This window comes from Fundulus heteroclitus, chromosome 12, assembly GCF_011125445.2.
Source record: "Fundulus heteroclitus isolate FHET01 chromosome 12, MU-UCD_Fhet_4.1, whole genome shotgun sequence".
Lineage (NCBI taxonomy): Eukaryota > Metazoa > Chordata > Actinopteri > Cyprinodontiformes > Fundulidae > Fundulus > Fundulus heteroclitus.
In genome coordinates this window covers 27133321-27157536 of record NC_046372.1, presented here as the reverse complement: position 1 = coordinate 27157536, position 24216 = coordinate 27133321, and the positions used below count along the sequence as shown (strand labels likewise).

Sequence of the window (24216 nt, the reverse complement as noted above, 5' to 3'; positions counted from 1 at the left end):
TCTGTGATTTAAATTTATTATGAGCAACTCCACTGTCAAAATGCTCAGAATTGACTGTTTACAAGGTCATAAGTAATAAAAATAAAAGGCAGATCAGAGTAAAAATATGTTGTTTAAACACGGCAATCAGAATATTGATCCGATTAAGCCTAATCGAAATGAAATTGTATTGTGAATGAGGCGGGTGGTTTATGCCGATTGTTAATCTGAACCGGTTCTATCTAAGCACTCGTTCTGATCATGTAATTCAGATTGAGGCAAACTGCCCTGGCTGCACATGTGTAACACAGGAAGACCAACAGTGTTTACTGGAGAGTGCAGTAGCATCCTAAACGTTCTTATAACCTGCTGCTGGTCCATGTTGGCCGCTCAGAAGACAGAAGAGAGACCGTTTCACGTTTTCTTTTAGTATATGTAGTTAGTTGTTTTCCATGTTTGCTTGTTTATGATTGTTCCATGAAATGGAATAAAATCAGCTTCTAATTTCTCTTTGGCACAGATGGAAGTACAACTACTGTGTTTTTTGGGGAAATTTGAGAACTTCAAGACTTGATATGTGCTGCATAAAAAGACAAATAATATTGTTTTCCCTCACTGTCTGACATTAAATCAGAGTAAAGTTTTCCTGTTTGAGATCAGAAAGGATTACCCAAATAATTTCTGTTTGCTGAATGTCAGAATAAGTTTTTAAAGGAGTTCTTCTCATAATTTCTTCAATTTTTGAAGAAATTATATTAAAATAAGTTTCCTTTGTACATGCATGAAGGTGGCTATGCATTTAAACAGTTCAGGGAAAAGACTGGGATCTGATAGGTTAATTTACAACAACTGAGTTAAATGAAGCCTCCTCTATCCATGTATACATTAAAGGAATATGTCAAACACGCCGTTTCCTTGTGAAAACGGTGTGAAATCAAGCAAGATATCAGGAAAGAGTCTTTACTCAATAAGCAACGATGTCTGGCTTATGGAAGGATGGGTAAAATGAGGGACCCTTGATATACAGTTTAAAGTCAAATCCACTTAATACTAAGTAAATGGATGTAAACTTTTGAATTTAAATCAGTTTCAGTGAGGCGCATGTCACAGTGCTTGACTTTAGTACTCTGACTAAAGCCTGGTTCATGTAAACATACATCATGATCAGATTAATTGATGTTTGTGTCCATATCAACGATGCTTTCAGATTTTCTTTTCTTTTTCAATCCGATCAAGGACCTTTTTTGCATCTAAATGTTTCTACTATGATCAATAAATTACTTGTTTAGACTGAAAACAATCATGGCAAAGGATCAAATAATCAAAAGTCTTCTTTTTTGTTTAGGTCAAGTTAGCGACAATCAAGCACAGAAGCACCTCACTGCGGTTCCCAGCGGCCGTCCGTCTCCTGCACCCCCCCAGATCCCTGCGGGAGCTTCTGGAGCGGTGCCGGGGAGCTCAGCAGCAGTTCACCCCCAGGGCCAGCAGGTGTCGCCCATGCTCCAGATGCAGCAGAAGCAGAACCGGATCACACCGGTACAGAAGCCCCAGGGTTTGGACCCGGTGGGAATCCTGCAGGAGAGAGAATACAGGTAGTCCTGACACAGAGGTTTACACTGGAGTCACATGTATTCTGTCTTACTTTTAACTTTCATGGAAACAAAACGATTTAATATTGCCGTTTGTTTTGCTGCAGTTCAATTATGAACTCAGATAAACCACGTTTGTCTCATCAAAGTGACTCAACAGTCAGAGAAACGTCGTAGAAGTATTGAAAAGCACTGCTAGAGTTAAAACGCTTGATATCACCTTACACTTAATGAACAAAGCAGTCTGATTGTTGGTCACATGGTTATTTTACATGAGTTGGAACTGTTTCAGTTTACGCGTTAAGGAGATAAACTCTTAGGTATTTCAGCAGTAATATAACATTTTGCTAACTGTTTACAGAATTTAGCTTTGCTGGAAATTGCTCTTGATTTTCTTGTCCTGTTTCAGTTTTCTGTTTAGCTTTAGTTTGTCAGTGGATATCCGTAGTTTTTCTCTCCAAACAGCTGGATTTGATTCTGCCGTTCTTTATTCTCATTGTTCACCTCACTGAACACAAAAAAAAACTAATTTTAAACTTTTAAAGGAGGCTGTTGACGGTGTTGGTTGTCATCATTCCTCCAGTGTTTATATATTTTTTGTCTTAAAAATGTAACTGTGGTCTGCAACGTTTTAAGAGGTGGTGTTTATAACTTGTGTCAGACTGCAGGCCCGGATCGCTCATAGAATCCAGGAACTGGAGAGTCTCCCCGGCTCTCTGCCTCCGGATCTTAGAACTAAAGCTACAGTGGAGCTGAAGGCGCTGCGTCTGCTCAACTTCCAGCGTCAGGTACGCCAACAGCTGTGATCTCTGCTGCATCTACGTAGATATAAAGCTAAACGTAGGAACAGGTTTATTGGACTTAGTGTTTGAGCAGCAACTTTAATCCAGCTGGTTTTAGTTTTCTGAGAAGGTAAAATTAACAGCGCCTCATGCAGCAAATTCATCAGGCTTGCTTTAGGGCTGAAAACTTTCTTTTGACTCAATCTTCCAACATGTCATTTATAATTCTAAATCACAATTATTATTATTTTTATCATAGTTTTCTTTTTCGTGAACACTAAACTTTTTTGATTTTTTTTGCATTTATTGCAAACCAATAAATAAAATGTAAATAAAAGATTTGCCCTCAGAGTATTGAGTATAAGAACACAGTGCTATCTCCAGCATGACAATTGTTTTTCCCAAAGGAAAAATAATCTGTTTCTATCACTTTGCTGCTGTTGCTTTTTGTCCTTTTGCCATATTTCTGTCACATCTTTGCAGTATGTGCTGCCATTCTGAATAGTGCATTTATATTAGGATTAAAGGTGTTAAATTCAGTGTTCTGCTGTGTAAGGTTGTCAGTTTGGGCCAGTATGGCTCACTTTGTAACTATATTGATCCAGGTGAATATATATGAACAATTAATTTTACCATCCATCATATGGAAATATTGATTACTTTGATAACTCTCCTGCTGCATCACAACAGAATACGTTACCTTTGACCACATGACAGTCTTGTTTTATTATTCATTTATATGTAGGGATCAACTGACTGTCTGGGAAGGATATAGTAATTCTCCTGGTGCCCTAAGTGGTCAGTCATTAGTCAGACTCATCCCAAAGCAGGGTCAGTTTTGGTTTCTAGTGTCCAGCATGCTGAGGGGAGTGAATCTTCATTAGTGCAGACAGAGTGGCATATGAACTAATCCTTCTCTGTAGTGGGTCAAATGCTGGTAAATCATATTTTTCTAATAACATCATGTTCCCTGGATGAGTACGGATTAGGATAATGGTGTCAAACCCTCATTTTAACATCACCTATTGTTAAGTAATTCCATATTTTCAAATAACTTTGGCCTTTGAAAACTCTCATTTGACAGTGTAGCAGAAGCTTTGTCCGCCATGTTTTTTTTGAAACTGTAACTCTGACTGAGACGACCGATGACTTGTGCCAAACAAGACTGATGTAAACGACTGGAAACGTTTCTTTATGAAGTTAAAAAGAAAGTCTAAAAGCATTAATGTCTAAAAGCATTAATGTCTAAAAGCATTAATGTCCAAAGGTTATTCTAGTTGTCAGTAAGTCGACTAGTCCCATAGTCAGGACTATGAAGGAACTTAGTGTTTTCATGTAATTTCTTTATATTATTGAGACATGTTATATTTGCACACTCTAAGTGCAAATATTAAGTATTAAGTTAAAATGTAACCTGACTTTTTTCATTTTCTTTGTCCAGCTGAGGCAGGATGTTGTGGCGTGCATGAGGCGAGACACAACCCTGGAGACGGCCCTCAACTCCAAGGCTTACAGGCGCAGCAAGCGGCAGACGCTGAGGGAGGCCCGCATGACGGAGAAGCTGGAGAAGCAGCAGAAACTGGAGCAGGAGAAGAAGCGCCGGCAGAAACATCAGGTTAGTTATCTGGACGTGGGACAGGCTGCTAACTTGGAGCTAAACATCTTATAGTAATGCCATCGTGTGGGAACATTGTGTGTGGGATCACAGATGGTTGCTTGTTTTGCAGGAATATCTCAACAGTATTCTCCAACATGCCAAGGACTTTAAGGAATACCACCGCTCAGTGTCTGGGAAGACCCAGAAACTCACCAGAGCCGTCGCCAACTGGCACACCAACACCGAGCGGGAGCAGAAGAAGGAGACGGAGCGGATTGAGAAGGAGAGGATGAGGAGACTGATGGTAAGAGTCTGTGGCTACATCAGGTACAGATGCAGAAATGATCGCTTCTTTTGATCGAAAAGTTTAGGATATGTCTCCTGGATGCTTTTCTGCAGTTTTAGATGTTTGAAGTCAGTGATTGAGGAGCTGCTCTGCAAAAACGGAACACAAAATAAGTATGATTTTCTTAACATGAGTGTATTTGCTCTTGATTTGAGCAGATAAATAAGATTATCTGCCAATGGAAGAAGATTTTTTTGCACTTAAAATAGGAAGACCTCATCTCCACCGTCTTATTTCAAGTGCAGTATATCTAATTATCGTTTTTTAGCGGTCAAAACATTCATTCCAGTGACAGGTTATCTTATTTACCTGCTCAAATCAAGGACAAATACACTAATTTCAAGAAAGTTGTACTTTTAGTTCCGTTTTTGCTTTTGTGTATTTTTGTGACGTGCTGTGACCTTTTGAGATGAATACATCAGGACTCTGAAGATGCACTAAGCTCCTGAGCTCCTCCACAATTACCCTCCTGTCTGTCCCGCCCAGGCCGAGGATGAGGAAGGCTACAGAAAGCTCATCGACCAGAAGAAGGACAAACGTCTGGCCTATTTGCTGCAGCAGACGGATGAATACGTGGCCAACCTCACGACTCTGGTGTATGAACACAAAGCTGCTCAGGCTGCCAAGGAGAAGAAGAGGAGGAAGAAGAAAAAGAAGGTAGGAAGAGTTTTATTTTTTTTTTTGAGTTTTTGTATTTTTCAGCCATGTGTATTTTTTTTTTTCTCCTGGCAGAGGCACACTTTCCTAAGTTCAAAACTATACATTCTTCTTTTTGGTAGCATCAGTGGCTTTTATTAGCAGTAATCAGACAGGAAAGGCAGAGAAAATGTGGGAAGACGTTCAGCAAAGGCTCCGCGGTCAGGAATTGAACCTGCGTTGAAGATTAATAGCCTGCACATATGGAGCGTTTGCTCTGCCTATGCACTACGTGTTGCATCAAACTATTCTTCATTATGTGTTGGACTCGTCCGTAGTTTTTATCCATGTTAAACTTGTTGATGTCTCAGTTAAGTTTGTTTTCAGTCTCCATCATTTGAGATTCTACTGGGCTGATATCGCAATGTTTTATTACTTTAATTAGAGATCCTGAACACTAAACCTGCAGCGCCTACTTAAAGGATTAAAACTCATTTAAAACTTCCTTCTGATGGATTTTATTGGGGTTTTATGCCACAGACCAACACAAAGTAGTGCTGCATTGTAAAGTGGAAGGACAGGTACCTTAAAAGTATATAGCCACATTATACGCCTATAAAAAGACCAACAAACGTTTGATTATGATAAAATAAGCTTATATACACCATCTGCTCATCCTGATAGTGAATTGATAGTCCTTTTTGACCCTAAATAGAACCCAGCACTGGGCGCGATGAGCATATATATAAATATAATGCTGAACTGAGCCTGACCCTCTGAAATGCCTCGCAGTAAATAAGCAGATCAGCATAGACCAAGCGTTGTTAATTAAATAAAACGATCTACAGCAACTTAAAAGCCTCATATCAGAACATTTACTGACGTCAATCAACTCTGCGTCACATCTGAGCCTCGGCAGGTTTAGCGTCTGCTTCAGTAAACACCAACGTTCAGACTGGATTCCCAGAGACATTCCAGGCTTTTCCTTCTTGCAATCATAGATTTTAGCTTTTGTGTTTTTTTTCCACTTGATCTTAACCCAATGTTTCCATCACTTTGCTGGGAGATGCTAATAGCCATTAGCCTCTTCCTTGTTAATTCCCTCCTACACATCCACAGAGTCGTACTTCCGTCATTATAATAAATAAACATGAAAGGCTTTATTTACTGACAAATTAAGCAACAACAAAGCGTAAAACGCCAACATAACAACTAATACGCCAGCAGGACGTGATAATCTTTCAGAAAAACTTTGTATGCAAACAGAGGGAGCTGCTGACGTATAAATAATAAAAAAAAAGTTAAATACGTTTGCAATGTACCTTTTTAAGAAGGCATCTAATTGGTAAATATAATCAATTTTTATGTAATTTAACTTCAGTAAGAATCCAGCTTTTCTGCAAAGCCATCAGAGGTTAATGAATAAAAACATTATTATGAAGACCAAGAGACACAGCAGACCGGCCAGAGAGAAAGTTATGGAGAAGTTTAAAGCAGGATTAGGTTCTAAAACAAAATCCCACACTTTGAAAATCTCACAGCGGAATGTTCAATTCATCATTTAAACAAAGGAAAGGGGTATGGGACACCTGTAAACCTACCAAGAAAAGAAAAGTTTTAATCTAAGAAGCTGCCACTCTGTAGACAGTCCAACCATTCCTGGCCTTTGTGCCAGAGTGACAATAAGAAAGGGAAATTTGGAACAGGTCCTAACATACGGAGGACGGCTCTCTGCTAAGATAACAACAAAATAGAAATGTTTGTCCTGCATGCACACTGCTGTGTCTGGATCAAAACGTCTGCTGCACGTCCCCCTGGACACACAAACCACACCGTGAAACATGATGTTGGCAGCATTATGCTCTGCAGATGCTTTTCTTATGCAGGAATGGAGAACATGGTGGGAACACCAAACGGGTTTAAATCAGAGTCAACCAGACATTTAGCTGACGTCAGTTGATCCAACATTTAAAGTATGGAAAGACAAAAGACTCCAAATGATTCAGAATCTTTATGTAGCAGATTCTGACATACTAATGAGTTTCAGGATCTACAACATAAATTTCATCTGGATGAGAAACATTTCTTTAAATATCTTCAACTCAGAAACTTCATACAAACAAATCAAAATAATGAGTGGACAAAGCCTGCCATGTCAACTTTAGAAAGAATGTTAAAGGACAGTTTGAAGAAAGATATTATAACAGAATTTATGTTACACATTTCAGAATGATCTCATGATAGACGTCAGGCTTGGAAAGAAGACTTATTGATAGAGCTATCTGAGGTAGATTGGCAGACAGCATGTAAATTGGCCCCCACCAGCTCTATTAATACAGCTTTTAAAATTATTCAATTTAAATGGTTAATGAGAATTTACATAACACCAGTGGACCTTAATAGGTATAACAGGGAGATCCCTGATGTATGTCCAAAATGACAGAGGAGCTCTGGTTCACTGTGTGGCATTGCAGGGAAATTATATTATAAATTATTGAAAAAATAATTTCCAAACAAATCATTTTTGAGCCAAAGTTGTTTGTGTTTAGACTGTACCCTGAAAAACATACTTATACAAAAAAATGAACAAGTGTTTATAAGCTTAAGTTTGCTTAATGCGAAGGGGTGTATATCAATGTTTTAAAAAAGCCTCACAGACCGATCATAAACCAATGGCTGCAGCAGATTTTATCTGTCCTCCCTCTGGAAAAAAATACATTATATATTAAAGGGCAAACAGGACATGTTTCAGTCTATCTGGTATTCCTTCATTAAATATGTCAAGAACTTGAATATCTCAAAAGAAGGTGCACATTTATTTATGGACATATACTATTAAACTTAGTTCTCAATATAAAGAGGTTAAGTATGAAATGTGACTAGTTGCACAGGAACTAATACTGTGAGGCTTTTCTTTTTTCTGTTTGTATTTTATTTTGACTTGAACAAGTAACACTGCTACTGCTGTTGTCATATTTTGTAGATTGTTCAAGATGTTTGTTTAAACTGCCAAAATTTTAATAAATATATTTTGGGGGAAAAAAAGAAAGTCAGTCCCTAAAAAAGCTGTTAAAGAGCAGATTTGTTTTCTTAAGTAAATGCTTTAAAGTTTTGCTGTGTTTTTTTTTATCTCTAGAAGGTGGAAGGAGATGGTGAAGGCACCAGCGCTATTGGACCTGATGGAGAGGTGAGTCACAATATTTAAATGTAGATTTTTATATTTTATTATGTGTATTGGAGTTATTTCCCCAAATGTAATCATTTACTAGTGAACATTTGTCCAGAACTGAATATGCACTTCAGAGCAGATTAAACACCTTTAGAGTGACAGTTGACTTTAATTTCATTTTATCAGAAATAAATCTGTATGAATGAGTGAACCTGGTGATAATTTGTATCATAATAAGCTGCTAAATGTAGTGTCTATTGGAGCTGAGACCAAAACCAAACAAAGAGTCAATATTGCTTTGACTTGATTAAAGTGACTTTAATCCAGTTTACAGAAGAGGAAATATATCTTCTTACTTACAGAATTAGCAACTAAAATGTTTTATTCCTGCTTGTTCTCTTGCGAGACGACACACCCAGGGATCCGTACAATTAAAGCATAACTAAATAAACACACGACTTGTCGTTTCGCTTGTTGTCTGCATCAGTTTTTCATCGATCTTAATGTTTGGATTTTGTTCCAGTTGCTGTTTAATTTTAAAATGATCCCTTGGAAATCTAAATAGTTGAGATTCTAACCTGAATGCTTGAATACTTTTTATTTAAACTCTTCTTGTACTCGTTATCTACCAAAAGTGTCAAACTAGTGTTTGATGATATTTCCTTTTACACATCATGGGTTACCTTTTATATAATCTCTTGTTTTTAAGCGGTCTGCCTTTTTAATCCTGTGCAGCTGCAGAGACAAACTTGGGAGCTGGGATTTATGAAATAGTGTGAAGAACTTGTGGTTTGGTTTCTCTGCTTGTTCGGCTAAAAGCGTCTCCATGTTTTGGAACTTGTCTTGCAGCCCATGGATGAGAGCAGCCAAATGAGCGAGCTGCCAGTCAAAGTGATTCAGACGGAGACCGGGAAGGTTTTGCAGGGAACTGATGCCCCCAAGTCCAGCCAGCTGGAGGCTTGGCTGGAGATGAACCCCGGGTGAGAAGGCCGACTGTTGCTCAGTGCTGCTATCAGCTGCTATCAGCTACAGACACCGTGCTGAAATTCTACTGCTGCTGTTTATCCTTTATCGGCTCTATTTACAAGTTAAAAGACATCTATATGGAAATAAATCTATAGCAAGGCAGTGTTACTGTTGTGAAGCTCTAAAGGGGGACTCAGTTTTTCACTATAGCAGAAGTTACTCAATTATTTTTTTTGTTGGCTTCCTATACATTCTGACAAAGCCGGGATGTTTTTATATATATATATATATATATATATATATATATATATATATATATATATATATATATATATATATATATATATATATATCTTTTTAATTAATTTATTTTTTTTTCCTCTTTGTGGCAAATTTTTTGACTGATGTGACTAATATTCCGGAGCAATTTATAGTCTGAAAAACACGGTTACTCCTTACATCCATTAGAAATTTCATCCTTTACCTCAGCCTTGTCCTCATCACGTCTTGAGTTTCTCTTCATGTCATTGATCAGGGACGCCTTCATAGAACCGACAGATAAATTCGCTCATTCAAAACACAAAAAGGGGCCGTTTCTTTTACTTTTGGGAGGAAGTGAGCTTATATCAGGGTTTTAAACTAAACCAGTGGTTCTTTAAGCGAGTGTGGTTCAGATTTCAAATTAACATAGACTTTAAGAGAAAGTTTTTTATTTTATGTAAATTTACAGACTGTAGGATGACATGGCCTACAATGCTACCATCTGGTGATGCTGTGTATTTTACTTTCTTTACACCTATGAGTCGACGCAGATGTTCTGGTTTAAAAACAAACGCTGTTGTCTGTCTGAGGTGTGCTGACATTCAGACCATACCCAGACCCTAAAGATGGAACAAGTTTGTTTTTATTGTATGTTTACTGGAACGCTCCGTGTTGAGGGTTGATATCTGATGGTAGAAACTCACATTATTTCTTTATTCATAACCAGGTATGAAGTCGCTCCACGTTCAGACAGCGAGGAAAGCGGCTCAGAGTTCGAGGAGGAGGTCAGTGACCGTCATAACGATGTTATTCAATCCTCCGCTCTGCTCTAAACCAACCTGATGTTTTAAAGAGTTATTCTTATTCAGTGGTGCATGGGAACACGTTGCTCCACCAGGGGGCTGTAGATACAAGCTTTATATCCACGGTCCTGATTCTGACTGACTATTTGACGTTTTTGTGCTTGTTTTTCTTTTCTTGTGATCTGCTTTAAATTTTGCCTGATAAGGATGAAGAGGAAATGGGAAAGGCGGAAACGGAGGAGAAGAAGAAAATTGATCCCAGTGGAGACCAAGTGGCGAAGAATGATGCCAAGAACATCATTGAGTACTGCATTTGTTTTTCATCACCACACATTTTACATTTTAGTTTGAGCGGACGCAGGTCCAAGGCAGAGGCATCTTGGAAAGACAATAAAGTTCAAAATGTGTCAGAAAAGCACTTCAGCTTGAGCTGCTCTGCTTCCTTTCTCTACGTCTGCGCACATTCAGGTCAGCCAAACAAGACGTGGATGATGAGTACAGCGTTCCCACGGGGCAAACCAGCTCCCAGTCTTACTACGGCGTGGCCCACGCTGTCATCGAGAGGGTGGAGAAGCAGTCGTCTCTGCTGATAAACGGCACGCTCAAACAGTACCAGGTAAACACGCCGACATTATGATTCCCCTAAAGCTTTTTCACGTTTAATCCTAATAGTAAAGACGACAGACGTTCAGACTGGATTCTTGTTTCTTTCTAATAAAAATCTACGAGGTTTGATGTCGGTGTTTAGCCCTCTGCTCTGTGACGGCCTCATGGCAACAAGCCGCCTCATGAAGAGCAAAGACCCAGAGAGGAAGTTGTGGAGACGTTTAAAGCTGGGCAAGGCAATAATACAATGTTAATGCAGCATTTCAGGCTATGAACTGGTCGCAAAGCTCTGTTCAGTCCATCGTCTGAGAATGGAAGAGTAGGGCACGATTATCAACCTGCTGAGAAAGGGCGCTCCACCTAAAACTGACAGACCGGGCAAGTTGAGCATTATTTAAAGAAGGAGCTGCAGCGACGCTCAGGTGGGAGTAGTTTGTTTTATGCTCCTTAATTTATGCAGGGAACACATCAAACATCAATGAAATGAAAGCTTTTAGGCCAGTGTAACAAAAAACCTAATTAAGACATTAGCAAGTCCACATCTGACTTCCTAATGGGGAACAAAGAGGGCATTTAAGTGGCCTAGTCAAAGTCTTGGCTTAAAAACCAATAGAGATGCTGTAGTTTGACCTTAAAGAGGCTAAATGTCCAATTCTGCAAAGAGGAGTGGATCACATGGTTAATGGCAGCGGTGTGCTCCAGGGGTGACCAGTTACTTGGTTTAGGGTGCAATTACTTTTTTACATAGCGGCAGGTTGGTTTGGATAACCTAGTTTTCCCATAATAAATGAAATTGTCATTTGAAAATAGCTTTTTGTATAAACTCAGGTTTTTTTTGTCTGATTTTGAAAGGATAAAATATTTTTCATATGGTGAGTGTATCTTGACCGTCCTTGGTGATGTCTTTGAATGTTTGAAGGTTTTTTTCAAGCTAATACTGTATGTGTATTATCATTGCTGCAGGTTCAGGATTTTTAATGTTAAACTTATTATTAAAGTTATTTTTTTTATTTGCAATCTTCACATATGAGGAAAAAAGACCAAATATAATTGTGCTTTCAGACCTCGGCTAGTAAGTGAAGTCTGAATTGTGGTTTCAAAATTACTTTTTTTGTCTGAATCCTTTCAACTTCTTCTACAGTCAGTTATCCTATTATAGACTATTTAATGTTGCATTTTTGTTATTAATGGAAAACATTATGTTGCCGTAACAGAAGTTTGAGGCTTTTTCACGTATTGAGTAATGCGTTCTCCTTGCATTCAACAGTTATTTAACAGACAGACAACACACCAGTAACAATAATGGGTTAGTCATTTTCTGCACATTTTTAAAAGTCTATTCAAATGACTTATTTTCATTTATAAAAGATTAGGCTGTCATTTAAAAAACATTCAGTTTCTAAAAAAGAGATAGAACAAAGTGGACTGTCTGTTTTAGAACAGCTGCCTTTGATTTCATTTCAGCTAGATTCAGTCAAATAAAGATTTCATATTGAAAAAACAACTTTTATCACAAGCAGACTGTATTTTCTCCGCTCTTTACTGCCTCTTTGGTGAGAATATGTTGCATTAAAATGAAAGCTTTTGATGGACAGTCGATGTTACTAGGTCAGGAGTAGGGATGGGTATCCATTCAAATTTCAAGAATCAATTCCGATTCTCAAGATTTAGAATTAAAATTAAAAACATTTTTAGCTGTTAACTGAATTTCATGACTGTGTTCTTATGCAACATATTGATGCTAGCATCATGTTAACATTTAACTGCAAATTAATAAAGTAATGATGCTAATGGTGCCTGTAAGGACCAAAGCCTCTCCCTGAATGTTAAACAATTGTTTCACAAACATGCTGTGGGCCAGAAAACCCAAACAGACACCAGAGAATATCTACAACTGCCATTTCTATTCAATTCAATTTAAAATACTTTATGAACCAAAAGGGACAATAAATGTGGACATTATCGTGGTGCATTATTAAAAATATGACATTAAAAATGTACCTCCCGGTCTGGAGTGTAAGGCTCCTGTGATGCGTGTTGCATTCATGCCTCCGACCACTAGGTGGAGCTTGGTGCTTTGTTTTGTTCCTGCTGAGGCCTCAGAGCAGAAGAAGAAATAATAAACAGACTAACATGGTTATTAAGCTAAAGTTGGCTCTCGGTGTGCTTTCCTGATAAAAACACAGCATCACAGCTTCCACATACCCGGCTATGCTCTACCCAGACTGTGAGCCTCACAGACTCCGCAGACCTTTTACCTTCATAACCAGCCTAGTATTATTATTAATTAATTAATTATTATTATTATTATTATTATTATTATTATTATTATTATTATTATTATTATTATTATTATTACCTGCTGCCTACATTTCTTGTGATAAATTCCTATAATTCCTGCAGTTTTTCCTAGCAGGACGAAGCGGGGGAAGGGATGGTTAAATGTTTGATTAGCTTAGCTAGCTGAGCATGTAGAGCCGTTTCTTTTCAGGCAGGCTCCCACCGCACACCTGTCAGTGAGAACAGAGTCGACCTGTTTGGAGCAGCTCAGTGTATCAAGCTCAGCGTCACATATGAAACATCTCAATGTGAAGACTTTATAGTAATTTATAGTGTGATAACATGTAGGCAGATGTGGTGGTAAGCAGCACTGATGTCTGCAAGTAATGCCGGCTCACACTTAAGGTCACAGTGGAATATATATATATATATATATATATATATATATATATATATATATATATATATATATATATATATATATATATATATATATATATATATATATATATATTTTAATCGATCTTTGGTTATATGAATTGATCTTTAGGAATTAATATGATAATCGATTCATAATTGGAAGATTGGTTTTCTTTAAGCACAGCCCTTGTCAGGAGGAATCTATTGGATCTGTCTGACTGGGTCCAACGATCAGATAAATTCTGTTTTTTATTTGTCACTTTCCCCAAAATGGGTTTTTGTTCCTCATAGGATGTATCCACACTTCAGTCTGGATTAAGATGTCTGTCATTCCCTCTGAGTTTTCTGCTTTTAGACACAGCTGTGCTGCTTTTTCTTCTTCTTCTGTGCGGCTGCCCATGGTGGGTTAGCTGCTGTTAGAATCTGTTTGTTTGCAGTTCTGACAGTTTGTATTACTGCCAGATCAAACTTTAGAGATAAATTAAATGAAGCTTTGCCACGCTTTGTGTTCTTTACAAAGAGATCCAAGCGGGCAAGCTTTCTGTTTAACTTTAATATCCAAGCCTTTAAGGTGTTAATGTGCAAAATTAGAGACGTTTTTAGAGACAATCCGATACGATGCCTGGGCTGAGCGTATCAGTCGATACCGATGCGATACCGCGGTTTAATGAACGTGTATCTTATCATGTGAGTGAAGTTATCAGGCCTGACAAACATTGTTAAAAAATGTCTCCTGCTCTTTAGCATGGTGCTTTAGGATGTGCTTATTTAAGTTTATGCTGTTGAATTCACCTTATCACTACCCCTCGCAGTTTTCATGTTGCAGAAATTCCATGTTGCAGTCAGACTTGGCGTATCAAGTTTGAAATGTTTCCCTGTGGAAGACGTGGCTCGGTCCGGCGCTTGCTCCGTGTTGCTCTGTGGCTCTTCTATGTGATGACAGAACTGGCTGCAAGCATAGAATTAAAGTGACTAGACCGCTGTAAATGTATCGCTGGTTATGGTATTATTAAAAAAAGAAATACCTGGATCGGCGTCATTAATCCGATATTCCATCCAGCCGATTAGTCGATATCGGAGCTGATATCGGATACGGGTATCGGATCAGTGCCTCATACATGCTTCGCCATACATGCTTGATCATAAACGGGAACGCATCAGAAGCAGCAAACAGATTTTGACGTTCCTCAGAATAACCTTCATTTCCTCACGTTTAAATCCGTGCACCACATGTTTTTGGAAACATGAGCAAAAATGGCAGGCGATGCACCAGCGTGACATCAGCTTACTCCAGCGTAGAGAGGCGACAGCTCCACAGTAAGTTTCCACCAGATGATGCAGAAATGTTTCATTTCTTGTATCTCTGAGTTTGTTCTTTTGGTCACGATCACCTTTTCATGACCACACGTAACGGCTGAATGCAGACAGGAGCGGTAAATCCAGAGCTTTGCTTTAGGCTCCACTCTTTCCTCACCACTCCAGGCAGAAGCATCTTCCTCATTACTGCAGCTGAGGCCTCCGTCCTCCGTCCAGCGCTCCGTCCCTCCGACTCATGAACAGCTTCTCTGTTTGAGACGAAGTTTTGTTTTTCTGTAAATGCAACATATTCTTTGATGCATTTTTTAAGTTAGAAATAAGGTAAAGGTTTAATGCTTATAAGATCAATAAGCATCTTCTCATTTTATGTTGTATTAGGAGGTCCTCGATCAATGAACCTGCTGCACACTTTTATCTTTTATGCTTAATGTGTTTTCAGGCCATTGAGTTTTTACCTGCGTTATAGTAATAATAAATAATAAATAAAAATGAAACCCACCAGACCTCAAAGAGCTCCTGAAAACCTCTTCGGTCCAGGAAAAGCCGGCTTGGTGCATCTCTAATGAGAACATGGAGAAACTAATCTGCTGGGATTTTGCCACTTTTATTAGAAGTTGAGCAGCAACTTTTAAAGGTGTGCAGGTCATTTGTTTGGGAATAATTGCATCTTAATAATCCTCATGTTCTTAATTAGTATTTAAATTAGGCAATGCTTACTGACTAGACTAGTCCTCTTGCTGTTTGCATAAATTAACATTTAGTTTCCTATTCTCTCAAGCGTTAGGTTTCTCTAAGAGCACTTTATACCGACGACTATCTTGTCTCTATAGTGTCTGTAAATATTATAATTTTTCTGTTGGTGGTCAGGTGTGACCAAACAGATCTGTTGTTTTGCCAAGGAGAGCTCAGCCATGTCTGTCACACTTTAAGGACAAGATGTCTTCTGTGTGATCATGTTTTTACTGTGATGGAGAAAGCTGAGATTTAGGATCAACAACAAAGCTGGTTTTTCAGAAAATTGGATGCAGCTCACATTATTTTCCCCTCAGGCAATCAGGCGGCTGTCTGCGCTTCCCTCAGATGTATTGTGTTGCCTCTTATGAGCAACGCTGCTGCTCCTCGGGGAAACATTGGGGATTGTTCGGTAATTTGATCACTTGTCTCCACATCCAGCATCAGTCTGCGTAACAAACCCGGAGAATTTACTGAAGCTGCAGGATTTCTCTTGTTCAATTAGGGCTAAAGTGAAAGCTGCTTGTTTGTTTGTAGGAATATCTGCACTGATGGTCCTCTTCTTTTGCAGCCACTGGCCTCCTGCCGTTTTGTTTCATCATTCTGTTTCTTGTTTATTGGGGTACACGGTTATTTTGCAGGTTGTGTTTTTTTTTCTTGGTACAGACCTGCAACGCCACAATTGCAGTAAGATAAAAAAAAAAACAAAAAAAAAAACTTGAATCATTAAGCTCTCCAAGGCTACGTTCAAACTGCAGGTCTTGATGTCTAAATTCTGATGTTTTTTGTTTTGTTGTTGCTGAAATCAGATAGCTCGTACGACTATTAAATGCGACCATCATCATGCTGGAGATAACAGAAGGAGACGTCACACAGCAGAGCATTGTAATGGTGAACGTAACTGTACCTAGAAGTGTTCAATAAAGGGGAGGGGGGGAGGGGGGAGCTAATAATGGCCGGCCAGCATCTCTTCCTGTTATTATTAGAAAGCTGTTGAGATCCAACAATTTTAATTCAATTAAATTCAATCCAATTTTATTTATATAGCGCCAAATCATGAAACATGTCATCTCAAGGCACTTTACAAAGTCAAGTTCAATCATATTATACAGATTGGGTCAGATTATACAGATTGGTCAAAAATGTCCTATATAAGGAAACCAGTTGATTGCATCAAAGTCCCGACAAGCAGCATTCACTCCTGGGGAAGCGTAGAGCCACAGGAAGAGTCGTCTGCATTGTACATGGCCATGTACATTAAGACCTCATCATAGCGAGATGAAGTAAGGTTAGAAGGAAGCAGCACAGCTAACGATCTTTTATGGAGCGCTAGCTGCTGCTGCTGTGTGTTGATGTGTAAGATAAGATAAGATAAGATAGTCTTTATTGATCTCACAATGGAGAAATTCACTCGTCACATCGGCTCATACAAGAAGGTGCAGAGTAGGGAAGGTGCATTCAATTATATACAGTGAGTCTTCATATATACAATGGATCAGAAAGAATACCAAAAAAATACAAAAAAAAAAGGAAATAGGAATGGGCATATGATGTCTCATTTACATTCTTAGTGGTCTATATATATATATATAAACATATCTATATACTTAAATATATACATATATCTATGCGCCTACTTACATACGCACCTACGCGTATGTACGTGCATATACATTGTATACATTTGTACATACATACATACATACATGTGGGCTGACTTATGTTCAGGTGGTGATAGCAGCAGAAGTCACTACATCAGGATTATTGCACGGGTTGTAGGACAGTGTATTAAATAGATTATTGCACATTGGTTATTGCACGTTAATTATTACAGTTATGGTCACAGTTATAGTGCAGCATTGTAAAATCTTGTAGCAGCAGGAATAAATGACCTGCGGTAGCGTTCCTTTTTACACACAGGGTGTCTAAGTCTGTCACTAAAGGAGCTGCTCAGCTCCTCTACAGTCTGGTGCAGCGGGTGGAAGATGTTGTCCATGATGGATGTGAACTTGGACAACACCCTCCTCTCAGCTACTTCCTCCACAGAGTCCAGAGTGCAGCCCAGGACAGAAGTGGCCTTCCTCACCAGCTTGTTCAGTCTCTTTCTGTCCCGCTCTGTGCTGCCAGGAGCCCAGCAGACGACAGCGTAGAGGAGGGCTGAGGCCACCACAGAGTCATAAAAAGTTTTTAGCAGAGGCCGGCTCACTCCAAAGGACCTCAGCCTCCTCAGGAGGTGGAGGCGGCTCTGGCCCTTCTTATACAGAGTGTCGGTGTTATGAGTCCAGTCCAGCTTATTGTTGACGTGAACACCCAGGTATTTGAAACTCTCCACAGTTTCTATGTCCTGCCCCTGGATGTTCACAGGTGAGTGAGGTGGGGGTCTTCTCCTGAAGTCGATCACCATCTCCTTGGTCTTACTGGTGTTAGTGAGAGCCAGGAGTGACGTGAGAGACGGAGAAAATACGACATGATCGTTCAGACAGTGGACTCTGAAAAATATCCGATACGTATCCAAATCAGTTCCACATATGGAAGTGACACAAATCTGATTTTTTGGGGGGTGAAAAGATGGAAATGTGGCTGTTAACACTGCCATGAAAGAGACGGATATGGATCGCATTTCCCTGCAGTGTGAACGTAGCTAAAGATGATTGTAAAACTGATTTCCTCAAACACGGCAGAAGAAAACAATCAGCTTGGATTTGTTTTCTGTTTATAGCGCCAATTCATGAAACATGTCATCTCAAGGCACTTTACAAAGTCAGAATCAATCATATTACACAGATTGGTCAAAAATGTCCTATATAAGGAAACCAGTTGATTGCTTCAAAGTCCCGACAAGCAGCATTCACTCCTGGAGAACCGTAGAGCCACAGGGAGAGTCGTCTGCATTGTTGATGGCCATGTACATTAAGACCTCATCATAGCGAGATGAAGTAAAGTTAGAAGGAAGCAGCACAGCTAACGATCTTTTATGGAGCGCTAGCTGCTGCTGTGTGTTGATGTGTAGCGAGAGCCAGGAGTGACGTGAGAGACGGAGAAAATGCGACATGATCGTTCAGACAGCGGACTCTGAAAAATATCCGATACGTATCCAAATCAGTACCACATATGGAAGTGACACAAATCTGATTTTTTGGGGGGTGAAAAGATTGAAATTGTGCTGTTAACACTGCTATGAAAGAGATGGATATGGATCGCATATAAGCTAAAAGGGATTCAGATCGCATTTCCCTGCAGTGTGAACGTAGCTAAAGATGATTGTAAAACTGATTTCCTCAAACACGGCAGAAGAAAACAATCAGATTGGATTTCTTTTCTGTTTTCCCTTTCAACATTCACACTAAAAAGTGGTTTTAAGTTTTTTGTTTTGTTAGCCTTTTGATAAGCTTCACTTGAAGCTGTCCACTAGACGTTTCTACATCTCTACAATGCGCTGCTACGCCTGCAGCGTGTCTTTTCCTTTGATTGCAAACTCTCCACTCTCTCGCTCCAATTCATGCCTCCTCTGAAAGAAGCGGCACAACGTTTTCTCACAGCCTCCGTTTGTGTCTCTGTGCTTCTGCAGATCCAGGGCCTCGAGTGGATGGTGTCCCTCTACAACAACAACCTCAACGGCATCCTGGCCGATGAAATGGGCCTGGGTAAAACCATCCAGACCATCGCCCTCATCACCTACCTGATGGAGTACAAGAGGCTAAACGGCCCCTATCTCATCATTGTTCCTCTCTCGTAAGCGCTCCTCTCTCAGCGTCTATCCTGGATTAGCAAGTTTTAAGTTACAGCCTGTAATTACTTTACAGCCTCCAGAATATTTTACCTGAGTGGCAGACGCAGGTGGGTAATGCTTGAGGAGAGCTAACTGAATGTTGAGCCCACTTTAGGCAGGAAGACGGGGTAACACAATAAAAAGAGACTTATAGATGGAAATGCAATGAAAGGTTTATTTAGAAGGTAAAGAGACAACATCCAACACATTGCTTACCCAAATTAATATGAACAAACTGGATTTAAATAAAACAGTTTCTAAGCAAACCCAACGGGAAAACACAAACAGGGAGGGGCACTCTGCCCAACTCCTTCATGTAGAAAACCTACAAGAAACTAAATATCTAAGTCAGGACTTAACTAAATCAACAACTGGCAAACAGTCAATATTCAAAAGCTAAACAACCATTAGAGTCTGAACACGACTGCTTCACAGAGAAGTTCCAGGCTGCGCGGGACGAGCAAACAGAGTTAACTTCCTAATGTGGCTCCCTCTTTAAAGTGTCTGAGAGAGTGTATTTTAAAGGTGATGGAAGGTCTGGATTGGTCCATTGCTTCAGGAGATGCTCCAATCAGGAGCCCAGCATGCTGGAGGCGGGGCCAACGTCCATTTGGCCAACCCCAGACGCGTTCTGCCACAGCCGCTTTAGCATGAGTGTGGAGTCCAGTGTTGTAGTCAAGTCACTATGCCTCAAGTCCAAGTCAAGTCACGAGTCTCTAAATTTAGATAATGACTCGGACTCGAGTTCTACAACACTGGTGGAGTCCAGTCTGCACCACTGGAGCAAACGCTGAACTTCCAGCGATTGGATGCAGGCGGTGGTTGGTGTGGAGACCCAGACTGTCAGTAGTCACGATATGCATCACTCAGCTCTTGGTTGAGTTTGGCAGCTTGAGATTCACCTCTGACCCTGAGATCAGTGATTTAACTTAAATACCTTCGGTTATTTTTCATTTAGTTCAAACTTGGCAAACTCGTGTCTATGAGGGCCGGCGTCTGGCGACAAGTAGAGTCACATAAACGGGTCATGTGGAGGACTCCCTGAAGCACGGGGAGGTAACTCATTTTATTCAGGTGTGTTGGGGGGGGGGGGATGCATTAGTGGGCGGACAGCGGCCCTCCAGGACTGGAGTTTGACGTTAATGAAGCTTTAACATGTTAGGAGAGCAGCGTAACCCCGTCTCTGCAGACTGAGCGAGGAATCTCACTGTGGGTGCCTTCTGGCTTGAACTCGCCTGCAGCATCTGTAGTAATTACACTTTTCACCTGAATTATTTCCCCTTTCAGTTGGGATTAATAATAGGAAGCGTTGAGGGCATTAGACCAGGCCATAATGTTGTTTCTAGCAGTAACCAATTTTCTTTATCACTGAACGTCGATAAAATCTTGGCTCGGATTTACGCTTGAGGCTTTATATTTTAATATGCAGCCTGAACAAATCAAGAGCAGATTAAAGTGGACTTTTTATTCTCTATATAGTCCAAGTGGAGAGAGGTTGTGCTCGAGTTTTTAATTAAACCTTAAAAGTGTCTCAATGTGAGCGGAAATCCTCTAACCACCTTCGAGGATTTATTCTCTCTCTGATGTCTAAGATTTTGTCTGAACCTTGATAAGTCTTCAAATTAGGTCACAGATGTTCTGTGCAGTAGTTCTCAAGTAGCCCCCCCCCCCCTCTCTCTGTATCTTAGCACATGATGGATCTGAAGTGCCACTTAGACTAATTTAAGGTGCCGCCTTAGAGAAGAGATGTATCAAGTGCTCTGGATTCACTCTGGACCACGTAGATAAACACTCCCTCGTTAGTCAGATAAAAATTATAAAAAGTATTAAATTGTATAAATTTTATTTGGTCTTTTATTTCAGAACTTTGTCCAACTGGGTTTATGAACTTGATAAATGGGCTCCTTCTGTGGTCAAAATAGCGTACAAGGTAAATAAAATCTGTCCTTCTTTGGTTTATTTCTCAAGAACTGTTATTTGGTTATTTTTGCTGACTTGTGCCTGAAACTTCACTGTTTCTCCTTCCATCTTTCCCATTAAAGGGCACTCCTGCGCTGCGTCGCGGTCTTGTGCCGCAGCTTCGGAGCGGCAAGTTTAACGTCCTTCTGACCACCTACGAATACATCATCAAGGACAAGCACATCCTGGCCAAGGTAAATAAAAAATGAAAGAAATGTCCTGGTTACCGTAATGCTCCTAATAACCAATGAGCGGAGTGACTTCATTGATAACCAAAGTCAAACTTTTAATACATTATTGAGTGGATTGTACCACATAAAATCAGTCAGTCAGCACAACGGTGATCATATATAAGGCGCACCATCACTTCTTGAGACGATTTAAGCATTTTAAGTGCGCCTAAAAGTCCAAGAAGTACGGTAATTATTTAATTATTGATCTTCAGAAATGAAAATTAAAATATGAAACTTTTTCATAACATAACATTTTTTGTAGCTGTAGCAGTTCCAATATTATTTTCAATTAAAGGACAAACATTTAAAACCTGTTTGGGAGAAATCTGAAGCCTTTTGTATCGTCTAGTTGATATTAAAAACAGTCGCTGCTCTTAACCTTGTCCGTCGCTGCTGTTTCTCAGCCTTTTGACAATTCAAATATATTTCCAGTTGTTATTTGACCCAGTGGAGTTTTCATCCACCTCCAGATTCGCTGGAAGTACATGATCGTGGATGAGGGCCACCGTATGAAGAACCACCACTGTAAGCTGACGCAGGTGTTGAACACCCACTACGTGGCTCCCCGCCGCCTCCTCCTCACCGGCACGCCGCTGCAGAACAAGCTGCCTGAGCTGTGGGCTCTGCTCAACTTCCTGCTGCCCACCATCTTCAAGAGCTGCAGCACCTTCGAGCAGTGGTTCAACGCGCCTTTCGCCATGACCGGAGAGAGGGTAACTCCTTAAGCTTCTTCTAATCGTTTTGATCCCCACAGACAATCTATGGAGTAGAGCTCTATGGAGCTCTACAAGCTCAAACGTAGGTTTAAATCCACCCCTAGCCTTGTAAAACCATTTGCATTTCCATTAGTTCAACTGTTGGCAAAGATCTATAACGCTTCTCATTCTCATAAGGAACGAGAAGCGTTAAACTTGGCATCACTTTCAGTTTAGTTGAAGAGCTTTGTATGGAGAACTTGATGTACAGAAATTAATGGCCCACATTAAGCGTTTTATCACCAAATCTACTGCAAAGTGTCAGAAAGCGCCACAGGACTCCAGGGTCTGGAGAACTGCTCGTGTCTGACTGCTTTGTAGGACGCGTGCCGTTTCATCCTGCAGAACACGACCAGCTTTGAGGCTCTGTTTCTGTTTTTAGGTTGACCTGAACGAGGAGGAGACCATCCTGATCATCCGGCGTCTGCATAAGGTGCTCCGTCCCTTCCTGCTCCGTAGGCTGAAGAAGGAGGTGGAGTCTCAGCTGCCAGAGAAAGTGAGATTTGTTTACGTGGACTTTTACTGTCATGGCCGTGTTTGCAGCACGCAAAACACGCACTGCTAAAACAGAACTAGAAATAAGTACAATTTTCTTAAAATGAGTGTATTTGTCCTTGAAATGACCAGTTAAATAAGAGGATCTGCTAATGGAATGAATATTTTGTCCCCTAAAATAAGACGATTGGATATGTTGCACTTGAAATAAGATGATGGAGATGAGTTGTTCCTATTTTAAGTGCAAAAATCTTATTCCATTGCCAGATCATCTTATTTATCTGTTCAAGCCAAGGACCAATGCACTAACTTTAAGAAAATTTTACTATTTTATTTTTAGTTCCGTTTTTGCAGTGTGCTGTTCAGTTTTAAGTGACTGGGGTGTGAAAATAGATCAGTCATTTGGACAGAGATCAGAATTCACCAGTTTTCCCTTAATTATCTCTTGATCGGAAAACAGAAGGTCAAATAAAAAGAAAAAAAAATCTAAATTTACCAACATTTTCAGTCTACAAATCAACTTGTAGATAGGCTGGACAGTATATGAAAAATATGTAAAAATATTAAGATATTTTTAAACGAGATATAAGATGAAACTTTATCGTTTATATCAAGACGGTCTGTGTTGTGTTATAATTATACTTTACGTGTTCCATTAATTTCTTTTTTAGCTGGTTCACATATTTATCTACAGCTGTTTGTTGAAACGTTTGGGATATAGCTTTGATTCATAATTTATAACTACTTTATAAAAAGAAAAAATATATTTGTTTAAAGATTGTATAATGGCATTCAGCAGAAAAAATATTGAGATATTATTCTTGGTCCATATCTTCTAGCCCTACATGTACATTGATGAACTTATTATGAGTTAAAGAAATAAGATAAAGTCTTGAGCCTCTGTTTTGATGTATTAATAGAGATAATATAGTCATCATTTCATTTGTTATTGTCTTCAAAATAACTTCATCTATCGAAGAACCTTTCCTGAGCAAAAAACAAACAAACTGGACAAAACTAAAATCTGCAGGTCAGACTTGAAAGAAAGCTGCAATGGGTGCATCTCTACAAACGTGTTTTTGCTGTTGCACGTTACGTCCGTCTTCTAGATAACTTCCATCCTTGACATCAAGCTCTCAGGAATAATAGAAAATATATTTCCCCAAAGAAACTTCACTATTGTTTTCCTCCTCTACTTTGCAGTGATGAAATGTTCTGGTGTGCTGATGCAAGTCATCCTAAAACAGCATCTGCACATTGAGCCGCCATTGTTGACTTTTATCTCATGTAAATCTCACCTGTAGCTCGGCCCAGCTGTCTCTTAGATGAACTTTCTCTATAAGTGACGTTGTGTTCGGTGACCTTTTAGTGCTGCTGTTCCAGTTCAGGAGGGAATTTAATCTGTCAGCCTTTTAATATATGCTGCTGATATATGCAACTTGTCAGCTGCAGCTGTTAATTAAGAACAGTGTTTGGGTCATGGTGTCAGTGATGGGAGTATTTCTCACTTCTTGGGCTTCTC

General features: G+C 39.6%; 1 protein-coding gene across 1 annotated transcript in view; it reads left to right on the top strand.

Annotated features, from left to right (window-relative positions):
- The window catches only part of smarca2 (SWI/SNF related, matrix associated, actin dependent regulator of chromatin, subfamily a, member 2), a 55095-nt gene that overhangs the window by 8051 nt on the left and 22828 nt on the right, over window positions 1–24216 (top strand). The window contains 15 exon segments of the mRNA XM_036143823.1: window positions 1325–1571; window positions 2230–2356; window positions 3792–3965; window positions 4078–4251; window positions 4780–4950; window positions 8066–8116; window positions 8948–9078; window positions 10053–10110; window positions 10335–10432; window positions 10597–10744; window positions 19052–19215; window positions 21116–21182; window positions 21295–21405; window positions 21915–22157; window positions 22582–22695. Coding sequence (XP_035999716.1) covers window positions 1325–1571; window positions 2230–2356; window positions 3792–3965; window positions 4078–4251; window positions 4780–4950; window positions 8066–8116; window positions 8948–9078; window positions 10053–10110; window positions 10335–10432; window positions 10597–10744; window positions 19052–19215; window positions 21116–21182; window positions 21295–21405; window positions 21915–22157; window positions 22582–22695 — 2078 coding nt within the window.